Here is a 22,616-nt window from a genome sequence, read left to right on the forward strand (position 1 = left end):
CTGCTGGCTATACTGCTGGCTCTCGGGGCATTTCAGGCTCTACTACAGTGCCTGATATGCACAGACATGTTTTACTACAAAAATAAGGGGGGGACACACTCAACACAGATGTCCAGAGGGGCCCAGAGCATTTGGCGGAGAGTGAAACACCACAGAGTACACCTGATCATTCAGCACATTTCTTGGGTAAAAAACGATCTGGCAGACCTGCTCAGCAGGATGCATCAATAGGTTCACGAGTGGAAACCCCACCCCAAGTCTTGCTCCCCTACTTCCGACATTGGGGATTCCCACAAATAGATCTGTTGGCCACTCAAGAAAATGCAAAATGTCCAAACTTCAACACTCGGCACAGACCGTGGGCAATGCACTATGGATGAATTGATTAGGAATATTTGCCTACGCATTTCTTTCTCTTCCCACTCCTACAGTTTGTGGTGCTGAAGCAGACTTTCCTCACTGTCATCCTAGTGGCACTGACCTGGGCATGCTAACCATGGTACACCCCACTGCTCAAACTCTCTCCAGTTCCTCCCGAAAAGCTCCCCAACAGTCCGAACCTTCTCTCACAAAATTACAGCACTCTCTGACATACCATCCGTCTGCAGATCAACCTGACAATTTGGCTCCTGAGGTTATGTTATGTTATGTTATGTTAGGGGCATTTGTATAGCGCACAGCTGCCCCAGCTAAGGGGCGTCCTGGCGCATGACAGGTCATAGTTTGGTTATCTTAACCTCCCACAGGAATGTGTGTCAGTTCTAAAAGACATTTTGTGCACTACTGTCTTACCAAACGTACAATCCTCTCACAGCATCGGTACAAGACATTATCTGTTACCTGCTCCACCTGCAAAAATCAGGCCTTGCTTACACTTCCCTTCAATTACATCCAGTGGCTGTAGCTGCCCACTTGCAGAATAGTGAACATGTGTCATTGTTTAGAATACCAGTCATTAAACCATTCTGGAAGTCCTTAAAAGGGTAATCCCACCTCAGACGCCTCCTGCTCCTGTTTCAAACCTCAATGTAATCCTTACAAGATTCATGGGTCCGCCTTTTAAACTCCTCCGCTCTTGTCCATTACGATTTCTCTCCTGGAAGGTGGCTTTCCTGTAGCCATCACTTCCCCAGGCAGATTTGCGAAATTCACGCTCTTCCCTTGGAAGAGCCTTTCTTTCAGGTACATCACGATAAGGTCATCTTCAGGATCAAACCAAGACTCCTCCCTAAGGTAGTCTCCAATTTTCACATTAACCAGACAATTAAGCTCCCAGTCTTTTTTCCACACCCAGAGACTGTAGCAGAACACGCTTTACATACTCTAGATGTCAAAAAAGCATTAATGTACTACATTGACAGAACAAAATATTTTCGTAAAAACACTACACTACAGCTTTTTCCACAAACTTTTTTTGTCAACAGCCAACATATGCTTGTAAAGGCCATATATCATAGTACAATTATTCATACCAACATACTGCAATAACAATAAACTGAAGTGTCATTTGTCCACTGTAAAATATAGAGCATGTAAAATCAGAATGCAGAATCAAAACTCTCATAATCTGAACATCCCACCCCATATAGCAGCTGTATTTAACATCAATCCGTTGTATGGTCTGGAATAGGTTCCAAGTAGATTCCCCCCCTCCCCTTCCCCCCGGAAGTCTGCCCATCTCTTCCATATCTTGGGATGTTTTCAAGGATAACCCAGCGCAGCAAATACAGGTATCTCCATCCCGAAATCTAGACCCTTTTTCCAAGCCCCAGGAGAGGGCGGGGAGGTATCTTCCCAGGCCCTCGCAATATCTCGCTTCGCAAGTGAGAGGCCCAGTAGCAGTAGGTGTTGTTTATAGATGTGTTCCCCCCCCCACCCCCCCAGGTCATCGGTTACATGTAGAAGGGTTAGTCTGGGTGAATGAGAAATGTCCCAACCCAAAACTCGTGACATGCATGCAATAACCCCATGCCAGAACCCCGAGAGTGATGTGCATAGCCATACTGTGTGGATGAAGGGTACCCTCAGCCGCTTGGCATCTCAAGCAAAGTGGCGAAGTGACACAGCCCTGCCCGCCAGAGCCAATATCTTGTGTAATACACCCGGTAATCGTACTTGAACTGAATGTATTGTAGCCGAGTCGCTATGGCGGCACCTCGTGGGGATGCCAGTGCCTCAGTCCAGTCCTCATCATCCAATGGGCCCAGATCAGTCTGCCAGGGCTCCCGTGTTTTAGACAGCGTTTTGTGGCTATTTGTGACAAGTGTGTGCTAGATTTTGGCGACCTTGTGTTCCCCTAATTCTCCCATAAATACTTTGGCTTCAAGATGACTGAAATCGGGTATGGTCTCCTGGAGTGCTAAATATGGAGATAAGGCATGGCGGAATCGAAGGTATTTGTAGAATTGCGATCGGGGTATTGCATATTCTTGCTGTAATTCCTGAAAGGACTTCAGTGTCTGGTCATGAAGGACATCCCCCCACAGTAGAAATTCATTTTGTTTACCAACCCGAGAAGCCAGGAAGGCCAGCCAGCTGCAGCATGAGGCCATTATGCCAAAGAGGAGCCTCTTTTGTTGTTCTGTCCCACCACCCCAGCTGCTGGAGTGTGTACTTCCAGAGCCGAACGACCGTGGCAGTTGCCAAAGGCAACGGCTTCAGGGTCGGGCCAGCATAAAGGACTGAGTGTAAAGGTGTGGTACCCATCAGCCACCGCTCGACCACATAAGCGGGGTCTGACCCATCACCATACCACCAATCGTTTAAGATAAGAAGGTACGATGCCGCATAGTATGCCTGAATATCCGGTGCTGCCAACCCACCGCAATAGGTTGACTGAAAACATGTACTCAATGCGACCCGAGCCGACCCCCCAAAGGAAATGCCGAAGGGTAGTGTTTAGTTGCGTAAACCAACTAGGTGATATTAAATATGGGTGGTTTTGCAGTTGATACAATAAACGGCGTAGGGAGACCAATTTGAAAATGGCAGACCTACCAAACCGGGAGAGCGGTAGATGCGACCAGGTGCGAGTCTGCTCCTTGATTTGCATCCACAGTGGAGCTAGGTTTATTTCACATGACAGTGGCTGTGAAGCGGCCAGAAAGACCCAGAGCTACTTAAAGCCATCATACACCACCGTAACTTCTTCGGCCCCTGAGCCCATAGGGCTTACATTACGCATAGGCCATAAGTAGGATTTACGGGGTTCATATATAGCCCAGATGTTGCGCCAAAGATCTGCATGATCCTGAGGAGTCTGGGTCCCGATTGGTCCGGTCGTGTAAGAAAAAATAACCCGTCATCAGCATATAAAGCTATGCGATCTGACATTGCCCCCGGCCACTTAAACCCCCGGAACTGGGCATCCATCTGTATGCATACTGCAAACGGCTCCATAGCGAGCGCGAAAAGATATGGAGAGAGGCCCTGGCGAGTGCCACGTCCATTGAGAAAGTTTGAGAAACGGTGTCTGCCACACGGATATCCTTATATAAGAGTTTGATATACCTCAGGAGCCGGGGACTGAAATTAAGATGCCTAAGTAGCGCAAAGAGATATTCCAGCTCACCGAGTCAAAGGCCGTGTCTGTCTGCCAACAGCAGAGCAGCGGGTTCGCCCTGAGGATCCACTGATGCGATGGCGTGTGGGCTCGTCGGATACTATGCCACGTGACACGGCCCGGCATGAAGCCCGCCTGGTCCAAGTGGACCAGATAAGAGATGTGTGGAACTATGCGATCAGCTATGATCTTGGCAAGGAGTTTTGCCTCAACATTGAGGAGGGATATCGGACGATAAGAAGAGTTCCAGGGCTCATCCCGGCTTCGGAAATATCACTATCTCAGCATGTCACCAATCTGCTGGAAGAGACCGGTCGTCAAGCGCAGCCTGAAGTGCGGCAAGATAGGGAGCAGTGAGTAGGGTTTGATATTTCTTATAAAATGTGCATGGAAAACCATTTGGGCCAGAAGCCTTGCCCAAGTGCATCCCAGACAGTGCCTCCTGGACTTCCTCAGCTGTTATCTGGGCATCAAGTACGTCCCTTGTCAGATCCGTGAGGGCGCGTGGGAGTAAATCCTCAATGAATTGCTGGACTAACTGTGGCGAGATAGTCTCGAAAGGGGCATACAGCTCTGCATAATAATTTGCAAAACTTGTGGCTATCTGTAGAGGGTCTATGAGAACGCTCCCATCGGGATCGCGCAGGCACAGAATGGAGATGGGGTGGAGTGCCCTTTGACACAAGCGGTGCAGCAAGGCGCTCGACTTGTCGCCCCACTTGTATATTCTGCTTCGGGTAGCCAACTAGGCCACTCGAGCCTAATCCATCAGTTCCCTGGCGTAGACCCGTTGGGTATAAATTGTCTACGCGAATCGTGCCCGTTCGCCTCTCGACCTACGCGCTCCACAGCCATTATCTGGGCCTCCAGGAGCATCAGCCTTTACCTACGTACTTTGCGCCGCTCCGTGCAGTAAGCAACATCTATCCCTCGCAGTGTAGGCTTCATTGCCTCCCACACAACCGCAGGCAATCCAACCGACCCAACATTGAGCAAGAAATATTCTGTAAGGGTGGTTTGCATTTGTGACCTATATTTGTCATCCAGTAGGAGCCACGGTGAGAGGTGCCAGCGGAAGGGAGTGTGCTCAGTATTCAGTTGCAGATCCAGCTGTAGTGGAGAGAGATCTGAAAGGGCCCCAGGGCAGTATTTCAGCCGCTACTAATCTATGTAAGTGCGCTGCTGACGGGGAAATGTGATCTATGTGGGAAAAGGATCCATGCACTCTGGAGAAATGGGTGTAGCCCTGTTAAGTGGGGTGAAGTCGCCTCCAAGTATCCACCCAATCCCTGCATCATGGACCCAAGTTTGGACTCACTGGGCTCGGCCGGATTCCCTGCACTATGCCACCTGTCTATAGAAGGGCATATTGTGTCATTCCAGTCACCCCTAACCAGGATTAGCCCCGTGGGGATCTCCACCCACAACCTCATCAAGCGCTCCGTTAGGTTCCATGTGAGGGGTGGAGGGGCGTAAACACCTCCCAGGATGAACGACCTGGCATACACCGAGCCCGTAACAACCATATAGTGACCCTGGGGATCGCTCCATGTTTTTCTCATGTAAAAAGGAGACTCTGCTGTGGATCAGTATCGCCTCAAGGATCGCTCTGCCTCACCCGCTTCGCAGCATCTACGCGCACTCTGCCATCGGAACCCCAGTGCTGAGTGCGCCAAAAGTAGAAGTCACCCACCTCCTTAGGGCAATCGGCGCTCCGAGGCGAGGATCAATCAATCACAACATTTGTAGAGCACACTACTTACCCGTGAGGGTCTCAAGGCGCTAAGGGGTGGGGGGGAGGCAGCTACTGGTCGAACATCCAGGTCTTGAAATCTCCTTAAGGTCAGCAGGTCCTGGGTCTGACGCAAGTGGGCGGGGAGGGTGTTCCATGTCTTAGCGACTAGGTAGGAAAAAGATCTGCCGCCTGCGGTCGTTCGGCGGATGCGTGGGACAGTGGCGAGGGTGAGGTCGGCGGAGCGAAGCTGGCGGTTCGGGGCGTTGGACAGTCGTTCATTGAGGTATGCTGGTCCGGCATTGTGGAGTGCTGTGTGAGCGTGGGTGAGGAGTTTGAAGGTGACCCTCTTGTTGACCGGGAGCCAGTGTAGATCTCTTAGGTGGGTGATGCTGTGGCAAGGGAGTCCGAGGATGAGGCGTGCGGAGGCGTTTTATATATGTTGGAGTCTCTTCTGGAGTGTAGCCGTGGTTCCTGCGTAGAGGGCGTTGCCGTAGTCCAGCCCGCTGCTGACAAGTACTTGGGTGACCGTTCTCCTGGTTTCGGTGGGGATCCATCTGTAGATCTTGCGGAGCATGCGGAGAGTGTTGAAGCAGCAGGAGGAGGAGGAAACCGTGTTGACTTGCTGGGTCATAGAGAGTTGAGTCCAGGATGAATCGCAGATGGCGTGCGTGCGTGCGTGGTTGGTGGGTGCCGGGGCAGCTCCCAGCGTAGTCTGCCACCAGGAGTCGTCCATGTGGGGGGGGGGGGTGGAGCCGAGGATGAGGACCTCCGTCTTGTCTGAGTTCAGTTTCAGGTGGCTGGTCTTCATCAAGTCTACAACGGCCTTCATTCCTTCGTGTAGGTTGGATTTGGCGGTGTTCGTGTTCTTGGTGAGTGAGAGGATCAGCTGGGTGTCGTTGGCGTACAAGACTGTGTTGAGGTGGTGTGCTCGGACGATGTTGGCGAGCGGTGCCATGTAGATGTTGAAGAGTGTAGGGCTGAGGGATGATCCTTGGGGTACGCCGCAGGTGATCGCAGTGGCTTTGGATCGGTACGGGGGAGGTGGACTCTCTGGGTTCTGCCGGTGAAGAAGGAGATCCAGTCCAGGGTTTTGCCTCGGATCCCTACGTCATGGAGGCGTGTGCGCAGGGTGTGTCGGCAGACTGTCTCGAAGGCGGCCAAGAGGTCCAGGAGGATGAGGGCTGCGGTTTCGCCCTTGTCCAGTATGGTCCTGATGTCGTCGTTGGCCGATGCGGCCGCCGAGCCCAGCAGATGACACAGCCCCACAGGGAGGGAGGAGGCACGGTGTGGCCCAGCACGGCTGCCCGATCTCCTGCGGCGTCCCCGTCACAGGGGGAAAGACACAACACACCGCGGCTCGACAATTCCTCTGAGTCTCGTCTGACGCCGCCCCTCAACCTCCAGCATAGCACCACCCAGATGCAGTCCAGCAGAGCGGCACCCACGCACACGCCGAGGTCTTTTGCGGCAATGCCCCCTATGCTAGAGTGAGGATCTGCAGTCCTCCACCAGCACCCAGACACCACCGGGCAAGGCAGATGGGCTGGAATCGGCTCATCGGGTGCTGCCAGGCTACAGGATCTCTTCCTAACAGAATGTGGTCACATGAATGCCGAGAAACGGCAGGATTATCGGCGAATGAATGCGGGCCTGCGGGAGCTCGCCTGGAGCGCGTCCACCATGTTGGACTGCTAGGCCACGCCCCTCACATCTGTGTTTAAGAAACTTTTGAAATTACTTATAGCTTTTGCCTTCTGTTCCTTTGCCAGAGTGTTATAAATTTCAAGTTAAAAAATGCTCAGATTTTTGTCACACTGTAGCGTAAGAACAGATCGTATCATAACAAAATAGTAGTTTTAAAAAACTTGTTCTGTGTTTGAGTTTATTATGTACGACAGTTGGCTTTGCTAGAAATTTATTTAAACAGAAATTCTTTAAAGTGCAGCTTTATGTCCTGTTTTCTTGATTCTTTCTGCAAGATATGAGGACGTGCCGCAGCACCTCCTACACCTGTGGTTCTATTTGGGCCCAGAGGAGAGCTTACAAGGTCGGTTAAATGTGATCTCTTTGACTGCCTGGCAAAGTTTAGTGATGAGACCGCAGCCTGAGCGAGTGAGGTGTAAGCTCAAATATGATAATTCGGTATTGTTAGAGGAGGGGTGGAAACTAGCCCGGGGTATGTTCTAGTACAGCTCCTGAAGATGGTAGCAATACCAGTTCACAGTTTTTAGAGAGGAGATTTTACCAATATTAGTTAGCAACTTTCTTAGCCAATTGTGCTTCATTTATCCTCTAAAATAATGTGTGCATCCCCTCCCCCCAAGGGTATTGCATTTTGGTATTCCGAGCAAGTTTTGGGGTGGGGGCTGCGGTTGTACATGTGATCCCACTCCCAGTTATGAGGTGTATTGTATTCTGCCTGGTGCTTCTTGAATGTACATTGAAGCAGGTCTCTTGCCTGCTGGTGTGCCTTGTAGTGGTGATATGTGCAATTTGATGCATTAGTGCATCAGCAATGTTAGAAGATTATTTCAAATCCTGTCTGCCACAAGCCGAGTTTAGTTAACCTAAATCCAGTCATTACATTGCACCCTTTTTTTGCGAGAAGGGAAGTCCTCAATCTGTGGTAGTATACCGGTTTCCACCCGCTCTGCTGTGCCTTTCCCATCCAGTTAATTTCACAAGCATAGTCTGTGCCTTGGATTGTTGCCTTCTCATAAGCGGATGGATGTTTGTTGTGCCTGGCTAGGCATGTCCTTGTCGTTAAAGGCCACATGACTATGCCTTAATCTTCACAAGAATATATTATTCAATTTCCTATTCAGCAATGGGTGATGATCTAGTAAAAAAAAAATTCAAACGTGCTGTAACCCTGTTTCGTTAGAACCCTATCTCAAAGTCATGACAGACCAGATCAAAACTAAATGACCGCTTTCACAATTAGATTTGATGCAACTTATGATGTCCTATTGCACCTCTGTGGCTGTACAGGTCCCAGTCAGCATGGGTCCCTGGGCAGCTGTATAGGCTACTAATCTGTCTGCATCTCATGAGAAGGCTGACACAGATTAAAGACTCTCACTCTCCAAGGAGTCTGGACCAGTGGTGGCTGGTAACTTTTGAAAGTGATGGGGAGGCTAAAAGTTAAATATGCTCATAACTGGAAACACTTTTGTTTTTTTATAAATACAATGTGCCCTGATCACCTCTGCTAAATTATGAGGTGTCTTAAATATTATCCTACCATAATTATCTTCTTCAGCAGCACACGTTCAGCTACAAACACACCTGACGTTCAGTCTTCCCGACTCACTCGCTGCCTTGCTGTAAAGATGTCCATTTTGGGAAATAGCATCCCAGCCAATGCAAGCACAGCTCTCCTGCTTATAATACAGCATAAGAGCAGTGAAAGGATTGGCTGGGACAGGCAAACACAGCGCTCCGTTGGACACTGTTGAGGCTGTGTCTGTTCTCTCAGCTCCCTGGTAGCATTGATTGTGGATGTCTCGACTGTGAATGTCAGGCTGACTATAGCGAAAACGCACGCCAATGTGACATGTGCTGTTTAATTGACATAACCTCAGCTGGTCATTCCATTCAACGTACTGACATCCTAGCAGTAGCAGACACCAGCCTACTGATTTTCTAGGAGAGCGAGAGAGACGTGGCTCGTCCCTAAATGAGGCAAAATAAACGGCAGTACGTGGAGTTTTTAAAGGGAAAACATGTTAATAATGAGACTGTCTGGGATGTAGTGGTTGGCAGTAGGGAGGGAGTCAACACCCCTACGCCCCTATAGATGAGCCGCCCCTGATCTAGACGCTTTCAGCCATCTAAACCGTGTCATACTGGAATGCCAAAAGTAATTGCCTTCTGGGCATGCCACTATGGGTCTGTTCATAAGATGTGCTTCCTTTGTCCCATCATAATCGGTCCTAGGCCTATGGTATTCCCTTAATTGAGCAATCCTTCTTGGACTAAAATCATTCAAAGCCTGCCATTTAGTTGTCTTGAACATAAGCCTCTTTTGACCAAACTTGTATTTCAGTGACACCGCCCCAATCCTTTCCACCTTGTCTTGCTTCCTCAGTGACGCAAGAATCACATTTAAACTAGGATGCCTAGCCTACAAAGCCCATAATCTGAATAAGCCTCTATACTTGGATAATCTACTCAACATCTCAGATAAAGATGAAAAATCAGGAATTCTTTGTACTTTGAGGTACCTTGGTACAGAACTATGCAAGCCTCAATACCAATTATTTTTAAGGAGCAGCATCTACACTCCAGAACGTTTTTCCTATGGATTTCAGGCCCATGTCATTCAGAGAACATTTATCAGTTAACCTGTTTTGATCATAATAGAAATAAGTATACTCTTCTGTTTATCTTACTGAACCCATTATTTAATTTATGTTGACTCCATTTTAACACAAAATGCGTGTATCTGTTCCTCAAATAGAAGTTTGTTGTAATCTATAAATATGTATTTAATTAATAATTACATATCTGCCTTCGTATGTGATTTATCCTCATTTTCTGTAACTCTGAACACAGAATTGTGTTCTCATCTTTTAGTTGGTACAGGCTGTAATCTTTCCCCCCCGTTCCCCTTGTAGTTCTACCCATGTAGAATTTAGAATGTTGGATTCCTATTATTCAGGTATGACAGTTGGACCTTTGTCATTATTCCTGAGGAAATTGCACATGAATGCTGTTGGTAATAAATACTTCCTATAACCTTACATGATTGTCTTACTTCATTATAACACGCTCACCTATCTTCTTTGCCTAATATGTAAAACCTACTCAACAGATTGGAGTGTTCTAGTTTGGACATATTTTACATTTGTATTATTTTGAAACTAAATATATTGGAATAATGCATGGTGGACATTTGTGAGTAAAGTATGCTTCTATATGATTTTTTTCTTGAAAACAGTAATAGAATAAGTGATAAAACCACTGCTATAAAAAAAAAGTATACCTTTAATTCGCATCTCTTGGATAGATGACAAACGAGTAGCGACCGAAAGACCATTCTGCTTTGCAGTGCCTTCAAGACAAGACTTGCTTTGAAAGCAAAACAATCAACCTCTAACAGCGTAGATTTCATTCCAAACATGTGCATATGTATCTCTGAAGAATCATTAGTGTTACAAGAGACCCAGAAACGTCAAATGCCACACGTGGCCCTGGAATATTAAAAAGATCTAGGGCTGTGTTCCAAATGGTTCCTTGCTGCTTAGAAGACTGGGAACATGAAGCATATTTATTCTATATGACATGTGCCAGTTCATGAAGAGGGGTCTTTCATGATTGATGAATCTGGCACAGTCTGGGCGCAGTGCTCCTGGAGGATTGTTGTTTTATATTGGTTGCTCTTAAAGCCTTTTATGCCGCTAAGGGCTGCAACAAAGACCTGGTGGGCAGACCGGGTTGCGGTAAAGGAAGAACCAGACCAAGGGAAAGGAATAAGCAGGGGCAATAAAATTAGGGAGGAGCTTTGTGAATATTATGATCTTCCATCAAAACACTCATCTTTCACTGGCTGTCAGTCGCATAGTCATAAAATTTGGGAAAGCGCAAAAGGATGTTCGGGTTTTTTACGTGAAGTCTGTTCAGGCCATGCTTCCCCTTTCCCATCATTTTTGGGCTGTGAGCAAGGTTCACATATCTCGCATTAAAGACAAGCGTTCTGCCAGTGTTGTACTGCTGACTTGCCAGCCATCAGACTATGAACCGAGTTTAGAACTCTGTTCTTAGTAGGACATTGTATCAGGAATATGAAGATTAAAAATTAATGATAGAATCTCCATTTTACAAATTATGAATGACTTGGAGAAATAATGGTCATCTGTTCTGACCATTCAGAGGGGCTAACACTTGTAAAGCCTGGTCCCCAAATTGGTGTGTCCTAGTTGAGTGGGGGTATGTTTTGTATATATTTTTTAATATTTAGTTTTTTTAAGCCCAATATTGTGTAATAATGCAGGTCGGACATTTATGTGTAAAGTATGCTTCGATATGATATAATTTCTTGCGTTTTACTTAAAAACAATAATAAAATTAGTGATTTTAATTGTATATGATATTTATATAGTGCTAATTACCCCGGAGGATGCATTGAAGCAATTTGTGATGAGGAGCACGTAGCTGCAGAACCCAATATTAGAGGTTTTGTAGTTAGTAGATTAGTAAAAATGCATTTTTTTCATTAGTTGAGTTAGGTTTGTGCTCTTGTGTGTTTAGTAGAGTTTAGAGTAGGGATTGGATGATGGGAATGGATTTGAAAGAGGAAGAAAGTGGTTTTGTGTGGCTGTTAGATGGGTGACATGGCTACAAAAGGAGGGGAAGTTTGAGTAGGCAGTTTGGCGGTTCATAGTAGTCAGAAAGGTTTGGGACAAGTCAGAGAAAGGAGGGATGGGACAGTGGCTGAAAGGAATTTTTTTATAGGAAAACTGAAATGATCTTATGCATACATATCGGCATATGGCACTTGGTAGGTTTTATTGGCTGAAGAAAACCCCTCAAGCAGCAATATTTACATGATTGGATATGCACATTTATCTTGTGAATTATGTAAACTATTTCATGACAATTTTCAAAGTTTTGGTAGCAGGCATAAACTTAACTCTATAAATATATATATTTATATATATATATATATATATATATATATATACATATGTACACACACAGAAGGTATGATATTGTCTTGAATACAGATGTATTTATGGTGTAATATACATTTTTCATTTGTATAAATGTATCTCCTTATAACAGGAAACATAGTTAAGTGTACAATGACATGTATGACAACAATTTTATCTCTATGCCGTGAGATGCATAGTTTGTATTGTCCGTTAATACTATTGTGTATAGAGTTGTCATGTGGGGAAAAAGCCAGCTCTTGACTGACCTTTTGAAGTTAAGATGGTTGTCAGTGGACCTTATGTGTGTGGGTAGTGAATGCCGTAGTTTGGCTGCTTGAACAGAGAAAGATGCTCCAACCATGTTTTCTTGTCTTTTGGAATGTTGAGCTTTCTTTAGTGAAGCTACTTTGTTGTATGTATCTGTTGATTTTCCTCCTGATGAAGAGTGGTTCTTTGCCATTTATTGCTTTGTGTGTGATACAAAGCAACTTGAAGAGAAATCTTAGAGCTGTCAAGGCAGGGGAAATGTGTGTTTGTGGCTCTTCATGTAGGCGGAACTAGTAGTAGCAATCTGAATTCTCTATAATCTTCTGATAGTTGATAAAGGTGAGCCATGATACAGACCATTAGTGTAATCTAGTTTAGATAGGGCAAGAGAGATGGTAGCTTGAACATTATAAGGAAATCATTGGTGTGGGAAGATGCATCAGTGTTTTCATGTGAGAAAACTTGAATTGGCCATCTTATCCACTTGCATTCAGTGACCGCTTGGTGTCCATGGAAATTGCTAGATTACCAGAGGCCATATCAGAACTCTAGCCCTATAACTAGTCAGAACCCACTCCCTAAGCAATAGGTCCTATAGAAACCCTAGCCCAGTGATCCAATCAGAATCCTAGCCTTATCAACCAATCAGAAACTAAACCCCAAGCCTTCGGTCCAGTTGTAATCATAGCCCTTGGAACCAATCCGAATGTGGGTATAACAACCAATAAAAGCTTTATTTGAAAGAGCATGTGATCTTAAACTTAAGAGGCCGTGCAAAGTGTGAGTGGAGGCGTAAGACTTGCTCAGGTGACTGTGGCCCAATCACTTAACCAGAAACTGGTGCGGAGAGAGAGGGAAATGCTGTTCCGCTCATAATGTTCTTGGATGCAGACTGGCCCACTAAACACTTTGCAGTTCCTGTTTAAAAAAGCCACTAAATAATGCTTTTCGCGCACTTAAAACAAACTTGTTTTACCAGTCATAAAAGAGTGCTGCACACTGCCAAACAGTTTAAACTACAAAAAATCAGATTAAGCGGTCTCTACGCACTAAGGTTAGGGGGATTTTTTTGCCTTGTTTTATTGTATCTTGAGTCCATGGGCGGTGGAAGGGCTTGGCTTCTGGTAATCTTTGTACAGTTTAGAAATACATTAAAACACTCGCGCATAGAGAAAAACAGCAGGTTTAAAGTGAAATTGTTCAGCACACAGTGCCTGCTTTTACCACCTTTCCTTTCACCTTGCTCTCTGGACTGTTCAGGACTCACAGAAGCTGGGAAACAAAATGAAGGTATCTACCTTGGGGTTCCTTCCCCAAACGTAAGTGGCTGAGCAAGGTGTGAGGGAAGTGGCAGACCAGCGCAAAACAAGAGTTACACACACTCCCAAACACAATAAAAACAAAAAACAAATAAAACAGATTAGGCAGAATTTACACTGAGGTTAGGGTTCGGGGTAATTCTTTGCCTATTTTGAGGGGTTGGGGGTGAAAGGTTTTGGCTTCTAGTAACCATAGTACAATTTAGGGACAACAAGGAAATAAATGTAAAAGCTCGCTCATAGAGGAACAACTGCAGATTTAGAGTGATGTGCCTGCTCTTACCGAGTTTCCTTTAGCCTTGCTCTCTGAGCTATAATAAAACCACAAACTAAAAAGAAATGACCATTGGCAAAGCCAATACGTCACACTAATGCAAGAACTATTGACTTTTGCCAGTTTGCTTTAGCCATGCTGTAAAGCAGCGTGCTGCTGTGCAGCATGACTAAAGTGCAGCATGACTAAAAGTTATTAAAAAATGCTATAAAAGTTACAAAAAGTAGTACAATTTGAGTTATCCATATTGGGATTAAAATCTGTGACCTTTAAACTTCTCAGTAGGCACTTAGCCTATGAAACTATTTTATCGACTAACAACCCACTGATTTCCTTACCAGCTCTTTTGCTTTAAGGTTACACAGTTGTGTGGATACTTAGCGATGGGCATGTTTGGAGTACTTGAAAGAGATTGTGGGACGACTTATTATGACAGCTCTTGTAAATAAGACCAAATCTGTCAAGCTTGTTCACGTAACGTACCAACCCTATAGACCGATTCCAAGATCAGTGATATAGTACAGAGACACAGGAATCCTGAAAGAATGGTCTGATTTCTACTTTCACAAAGTATGGCTGACCTTTGGAGAGGAAAGTGAAACTGTATAGCATAGTGAGTTCGAACTAGGGCAATACATGCGGACAAAACGGAACTACATAAAATGTTGTTCTGAGGATGATGCTGGTGCAGCTCCTAGATCAGCAAAGTGTTCAAGGAAAATAACGGTTCATAAATAAAAAATAACTGATTTATTTTTAAAACAGCAAGGTCTTGTGCCCTGAACTCAACAGTGGAGGATTTGTGGAAGTAACTTACAGTAGGGACAGACGTTTTTGCGGGCATGCATCCTGAGCAAAGGAGTGCAAGCCCTATATACCTTCTTTATTTCAAGCACTGTCTGGTTTATAAAGGGCAGAGCTTGTGGTTTGACATTATTAATGTGAAAAGACCATGGCTGGAGCTTGTGAAAGGGACTGTCGTTGGAGCATTGTGGGCTTTCAATTTCCGTGCAATAGAAATTGGCTGCAAAAACAGTAATTAGAGGAGATTCCTCACATCTGGCATGTTTCTACCCAACCAGACGTTTCTAATGTGGAGTATTTACAGTTCGCAAACATAAAGAGATCGATGAGCAGTTCGTTGCAGCTTGCATGTAACACGGATTAATTCGATAAGTTGTATCATCAGAAAATGTTCTGTTTCAAGGGGTTGTCTGTTCGACTGCGAAACACGATTTTGTAGATCAACTTGTGCTTCACGTTTATTTAAAATTTTTATAATCGAGTACTAACGGAATTTCTTCATTCTGTTCGTATTTGACATCCATCAGATAAGGCCATGAGGATAGCTTCCAACTTCACTTTTACTGCGCCTCCCTTGGGTTTAATGCATTATGCGCGATGTCCATTTTACTATTCCCTGTTTTATTGTAGCACTTTGGAAAGCTGTAGCAGAAAAGTAGAATTTCTCTTGTTCCAAATGCCTACTAGGTAAGTGGTGGTGCGAGTAAGGAAGCAGCTAGCTGCTCTGAAAGGGTTAGGATCTCATCTATTTCAGAATTATGTTTGTATTTAGAAGCTTTGTCTGCATGCCAAGAAAGCACAGTTTAAAACACTTAAAACAGTTTAGGAAGGAACTTGTTGGCGGGTAGGGAAAGAAATGAAACAGGAGTGAGTGGGAGCTGAAACCGTAATGAGGGTTGAGGTGGCAGGTGAAATCGGGGCGAGGGGTGGGTGGTGGTGAGAGATGAAACCGGGACAAGATGTTGGGTGGTGTGAGAGTATGAGTAGTAACACACGGGACGGAAAACACAAACACTTGCATGGAGTGCTTCAAAACAAAACGTAGCTCCAAAAACGGGAGCAGTGAAAGGGCACAAGTACTTGGTCCTTGCTCCAAAGGAAGGACAAACTCAGACAGCTTGATGCATGCATGCCGTGCCATAGAGAAAAGAAGCACATGAGAAAAATGCTGCAGCTAACCATCGATGAGCAATGGGTGGGCTTTAGCCCACTAACTCTACACAAAATCTCTTGGAGAGACAGTGCATGCGCTGTCTATGCAAGACCTAAAAAGGAAACCTTTAATTAATGTATTTTGGATAGATGAAAAAGGAGCAGCATCAAGAGGCTAATATGGAACGGCCAGTAGAGTATTATTAAAGCAAATGCACAAAGCAAAGCTTAGAAAAAACACTCCTCTTTGACCAGCAATGATCTTGATTTGAAATGGGTATTAGCATCTTCCATTGATAAGGATGCTACTTTCGACATGAAATAAGGTTCAAGTGTTGTACTAGTATTTCTCAAGAGATGTTTTTGAAGCTACTGCACACAGTGTAAACTACAAACTGCTATCGTAAACAAGCCTTGCCCATGAATATAACATTATTTTAGCATTTGAAAACTGCACCAAAGAATATTGGAGGCTTTATTGAATCAAAGGGCTCATTTATACCCATCATGATATGATATAATGCACACTCCGTTATTCACAAGAACCAAAAAAGAAACGTGCTGCGGCTTCTATTGTCTCATCGTAAACACATTAGCCAAAGTAGGGTAGAAGTAAAGCTCCATTTTATTATGTACTAGATGAAAGACCAGACGGCTAGTCTTAATTTGCCCAACTAGGAATGTAAATTTCACTGTTAAACTCAGTCTGGATATGGTCTATGTCAACTCAGTCTACACCCCACAGTAATAAACGGTCATTAGGCTCAGCTGGCATTACAGTCGGACTAGGGTAGCTGAAGATCCTGGCTTTCAATCTCCTTCCAGTATGAGTTCCTGAACACTATATGGTAGAGCTTTGATAGGTCCTTCAGTGAATCCTTTAAAGATCACAGGCCTGCTCCATGAACAGATATTTTATAGGGAATGTGCAGCGATTTGTGGCCTGCTGGCTTGTGGTTCAAAAGGTCTTTAGGGAAACTCCTGTTGAGCCAGTTCTTGGGATTAAACCTTAAACCAACCTTCAACTGTTTGAATGTATTTGCTACAATTTGGCCAGTTCTACATACATGAAACTCAGCATGTCATATTATGGTAGGGGCTGAGCACAGTACTTGCAAATTGTGCAATCTTGAGCGAAGACTGAGATCTTATTACCAAACTCCCACAGTGCAGCACCTCCAACATATGACCCCATAGACTGTCATGTTCTCCCGTGACCTAAATATTAGATTTTCGCTTGTAATTGGTTATTGAAATTTTTTGTCCTGGCTTCTCACTTTTAAATTATGTTCCTGTTATTCCTGTAATTCTTTTGCTTGAGCATATTCCACCAATCTTTTATTTGTGTTTTCCCTTTACCCTATCAAGAACCGAGCCTTATGTTCTTTTTGAGAAACAAAAAATGTAATAAAATGTAAGCAAACACACAGTTTGTGCTATAACCATGCTGACTTTAGTTCTTGTCTTGCAGCTACATCTTCAAGGACCATACTAGAGGCCAATGAAGAATTTAAGTCAATGTCTGGGACAATACAGCTTGGACGGAAACTCATCACCAAGTACAATCGAAGGGAACTAACGGACAAGTTGCTAATCTTCCTAGCATTGGCCCTCTTTCTCTCAACTGTTCTGTACATCCTAAAAAAGAGGCTTTTCCCTTTTTGGTAACTCAGCCGCTTCTCTACTTTCTTTATGATTGCTAAGTGTATGGATCCTGAGCAGCAGAGATGGATTTTGCGGCCTTGTACACTGCAGCCTTGCAGTCCATGATGGTATCCTCTCCAAAGGCCAGGTGCACATTCAGCAGTGTGACCGCTTTGGGTCTTTGTTGCCACAATAGTCTTGGAATACCCCATGAAGTGGATGGGAAAGAACATTACCACTGGAGCCTGTCCTTTCCCCACTACCAAAATTAACTGTGGCTTTCAGCACACATCTTGCTAGAAACCCAATTCCCTCTTGAAGAGAGTTGAGAGACGGAAGTGTCTGGCAGAGTTGGAAGTTATTTCCCCGAGTCTCACCTGGACACAGAATATACACATGGCTTGAGTGACCCCCTTTTCCTAACTGTGGGTCGATTCATATAGACGGTTTCACTGAACCCTGGATTGTAGGATTATTGGCCAGCTTTAGGGAGCGCAAGAATTTTTGATTGGGCATTCAAGCCAGTCCATCTAAAATGTGTTGACAAACCTTTTCATGGCCCAAAGGGCGCACTACTCAGCAGTTGGTTTATTATTGGTGTGAATAGATTCATGTGAATTTGTTGAGTGGCATTACATTGGGGGATTCTGTGTCCTTGATTTCTTGTTTTCTTTCATTTCGGGTTGATCCAGAAATCAGAGAAAGAAGCTGAGCTCCCTGGTCCTCAACATAAAGAGCTTGAGAGCTGTTTGAGTGAGGGGCAGGTATGATGACTAGAGAAGGTTGCTATGAAGTAAGGGGACTACTGTGCATATATTTGGTTAGGTGCAGTGCTTCAGTCATAGCACCACTTGCTAGTGACTCAGTCAGTCAGCTTCTTTATCCGTCATTGAGAGTAGAAGTGTGAACAGCATATATTATCCTCTGAGCCCTGGAGGTAATCGGAGCTCCCATGTTGCTTTACATGTTGCTTGTAGCTTGTTGTATGCAACAGACCGAAGCACGCCTGGTTTTGACTCACCATATGTGCATTCTCTTATTTTGGAAGAGATTTCCCCCCTTCACTCTGTGACGGAATACAAAATCATGGATATCCCAGCAAAATGTTGTCTGGGGTCACTTAAGATTAATTACGTCGGCCACCTCTAAGATGTTAAGGATAGTAGCCCTCTGCATAACAGAAGCTGCACGGCCAGCATTATACGTCTAGCTTATCTTCCATGTCTCCCCCCAACACAATCCTTGCGTATTTCCCGCCACAGCAACCTTCTCCAGAAGCGTTGCCTGCTTTTGTCCATAATGTTCATAACACTAAATAACACTGGTAAGGATAACATGGAATTATTGTGAATATGTTTATATGAATACATTCCGTTATTAAATAATATCTTAAATTATCCTCGGTGGATTATTTGTGATTTTGTATCTGATTGTAAACCCTTAAAGACTGTTTCTCATTCCGCTGAAAAGGTAAACAGCCGAGCTGAGTGAGATTAAATTTGAATGCTAGTGAATTGAATTTGGTAAGGTCTAAGTTAGTGATCACCTTAGTGTCACAAACTCAGCCATTCAAACATATGTATTGTGTTCCTACAGAGCTATGCAAAGGGGGGACCTTTCTTACTGGTGATTTACAAAATGTATTCAGTCTATCACTGTAAAATTAATGGCATGCAGTTGACATTTTTCTAGTCTGGTTACAGTTTTGACTAGCTTTCTGCTAATGCGATAGTGGATTTATTTCAAGGATTGCTTACTGGATTAGACATTCAAACCATTGTTTAGTATTTTCAACACCCACGCAGTTTATACGTTTTGGTCAGTTTTCTTTAGACTTGATATAAACACCCTCTGCTCGAGCAACCTAGCCGGTTTGGTGCAAAACCTGAACAGGGGCAAAATTTCCATACAGTATTTTGGTATTTAAATACACATCTTTTGTCACAGCAGGATATGATTTTACTCGGCTTACTTACATTCCATGGCTATTGAAATGAGTAAGCATGAATTCACTAATGCAGGGAAAACACATAAACTGTCTGTCCCTTCCACCACAAAGGGGTACCTCCTCCATCCATTGTGGGCTTTGCCTAACACTCCATTCTGGATAACATGAGCAGTTTGTTATGCCTGTTGGCCAGTATTGTGAATAGCTCCTCCCCCATCCTGCACACTGATCCTGGATCCCACCCGGTGTCCTGTAACTCACCCAATGGGATTTTAATCCCATTGACTTACCTGCTTACAAAGGTACACAGGAATCAGTAGGTCCCTGTTCAAGTGACTCCTTACTTCTGGAAGCCTTTATTAATGACAGCTTTTCCAGCCCCAGGGTCTCCCAGAGTCTGATCAATCTTTTTGGAAGGGTCCCCTCTTGGGAATATGGTTGTGCCAAAAGAAAACCTTAGGTTCTTGCTACACCCCAAGCGAAGTTGGATGGGAGGAAGGCCAAAAGGGCAGTCCATATGAGTGCATCAGCTAGCACTGTGCTTTTAGTTCACTACATGAGGAAGACAATTGAGTCTTTGGAAATGTCCTGACCTTACATACATTCACTCATCAGAACACATCAATCCTTCACTGCAAGACAAGGCTCCTCAGGGACAGTGACACATGGAAAAGAAGCAGAATCCTAACTCCCTCATGTTGATTCCTATGCTGATTTTGGATGCAGTGAGCATTTCTGGGTTATGCTGAGCTTGTGCAAGGTAAGCGGTGTCTGGTAAATGGCATCTAAAAAAAAGCTGTTCAAAATCTGACAGGACCATGTTAGAAGCTAAGGAAGCTAAATTCCCTGTAAGGTCTGCACATGTCTCTTTGCCGTGCTCTTTCTCACTCGCCCCAAGAAGTCAGTCATCGTGCACAAACAATAATAACTTGGCTTTTGTATTAGACTTTCAACTGGTATTACGAGAAGATAACAATAATTCTCATAAGGACAGCCACCACCACCATATTATCAAAAAACATAAATATGTGGTGATGCAAGGTGTGACAAAGAGAGGAATGTGTGTGGGTGAGGACTAATTGTAGGAGTAACCTGCAGAGGAATGTGGAGTGCCTAGATGTCACCTGCAAAGGGATGTCTGGTGGAAAAGGGGGTACAGGAGGTTTCTTCATGAAAACCAAAAGCAATGGTGACTAATATGTAGCAATGGTTTCATGTTAGAAGTAGCTGTGAGTGTTTTCTCAGTTATATAGTTCGAAATTCCCAGATTTCTTCATTCTGCAGTCTTGCAATTTCTTCTATCAATTTTCTCATCTGGCTTAGATACTGAGGTCTGAGTTGGTAGCACCTTGAAGGCCTGCACTGTTGCTACAAGTGCCGAATCATTGCTGAGGAAATACATTTCAATACATTTTTGACACTCCAACAAAAGAACTTACCTGGCTGGTGGACGCTCCGTTGCGCACTCCGCATAGTCCGGGGGTCCGGTGGTATTCTGCTCTCCATATTTGCCGCCAAGACCTTGCAGGACGCCGCGTGGGGACTACAGCCCCCAGAAGCCCTAGCGGCACTTCCTGTTTGAGAGCCCCTGCGCGCCCGGAGGCGCTTAAAGCTGCGAGGCTCCCTCGGTGGAGCGGGGGCATAACAAAGAACTTACCTGGCTGGTGGACGCTCCGCTGCGCACTCTGCATAGTCCGGGGGTCCGGTGGTATTCTGCTCTCCATATTTGCCGCCAAGACCTTGCAGGACGCCGCGTGGGGACTACAGCCCCCAGAAGCCCTAGCGGCACTTCCTGTTTGAGAGCCCCTGCGCGCCCGGAGGCGCTTAAAGCTGCGAGGCTCCCTCCGCGTCGCGGACGCGCGCGGGCGGCGCCGGGCTAAGCCCGGGCAAAGGGCGGGCCCTCTGTGGCCCTCAGAGGCCTGAGGAGACTGGACTGGGCCAGGGACGCTGGTTCAGCGAGGATAAGTGGCACAAAGCTGCGGGGGTGATATAGATAAACCTGCTAACTGCAGCCAATGTTTCGTTATTTTTAATTATTTTAAATATCAAGTGAAAGAGTAACGGATTGCACGTTATTTCAATTCAGCTAGTTTCAGACGGGGGTGGGACGATTTATAATATACAATATGTCTAGATCTAAACCCTCAATGGGGCCACGTACAATGGATAATTACCTGGTCCAAAAGGTCAGTAAAATTAACTTAGAAAGACGACAATCGCTGGGGAAAAGTAGTACTCCGCATCTAGAGAGTCCTCTAGGAGGTCTATCAACACCTAGTACGGAGGGTGCGAATAATCACTCCGATACTAGTACCTGGGAAGTGGCAGAGTCAACAGAGAGGGGACACCCCGAGAACGTACAAACCATCCCCAATGAGTCTATAATAGATGACGGCACTGACACGGTGGAGCAATGTATATCTTCCCCAAAGGGACGGGTAGTCAGAAAATGTAGGAAACTCCCGATTAAAAAGGGGACACTGCGTAAAAGGCAGAAACCGGCTGACTCACCAGATACGGAAAGTACGGACCTGAGGGAAATTTATGAGGGGATGATTGAGGAGAGTACTACTATTAACATTGAGAAGATTATCGGTATCAGGATTAGGGATATCATAAACCCATTGGTCTCAAAAATAGAGGAGTTAACAAAGGAAGTAGGGAGATTGGGTGGTTTGCTAAATAGGGTCTTAGACAAACAAAGAGACGTGTCTGTTGCTACTATTGCTACAACTGTTGTAACTGACACCATTAACAATCAAGATAAGATCCAAGCACAGGGAGGCACTGCTAAGGAAGACACAGGGAATAAAGGGAATGACAGTGCTATTCTGATAACGCCCCAAATGAGCACGCCTTCAATTAGCAATACTCTGCCTGTTAAGGATAATATAAATGAGTGGAAGGAAAAGAACGCTAAGGGCGCTGTAAATCTCCCACCTGAGTGTGCCCCTTATGTGGTGGTACTTACTAATGTGCCACCGCTAGATAACAGGGGTTTTCAAGAAAGCCATGATTCCCTAAAAAATAAATGCCTGTCATGGCTAAATAGACAATGTGGTTTTCCATTGAATTTTTCAGATAATATTCTGACAGTAAGGAGAGCCAACTGGATTGGGAGCGATAGAAAAAGATTAAAGGGGGACTGTGTAATTATTAATTTTAAATACCCACAGCATGTTACTACAGTCCTACTGAGAGCGGCATCTCTCCCATTTTCAGATGGCAATGTATGTGCCCGAGCACTAGGATATT

The 22,616-nt window shown here is 44.9% G+C and overlaps 1 protein-coding gene across 3 annotated transcripts in view; it reads left to right on the forward strand.

Moving 5' to 3' along the window:
• BNIP1 (BCL2 interacting protein 1) overlaps positions 1-18,812 on the forward strand; it is a 50,710-nt gene extending 31,898 nt beyond the window's left edge. For all 3 annotated transcript variants that reach the window (XM_085618084.1, XM_085618086.1, XM_085618085.1), the window contains exon 6: positions 17,241-18,812. In XM_085618084.1, coding sequence (XP_085474210.1) covers positions 17,241-17,437 — 197 coding nt within the window. In that variant the 3' untranslated portion in view covers positions 17,438-18,812. The remainder of the gene's footprint in view (positions 1-17,240) is intronic.
• The last annotated feature ends 3,804 nt before the right edge of the window (positions 18,813-22,616 follow it).

The sequence above is a fragment of the Triturus cristatus genome, chromosome 7 (genome assembly GCF_964204655.1).
Source record: "Triturus cristatus chromosome 7, aTriCri1.1, whole genome shotgun sequence".
NCBI classification, from domain to species: Eukaryota; Metazoa; Chordata; class Amphibia; order Caudata; family Salamandridae; genus Triturus; species Triturus cristatus.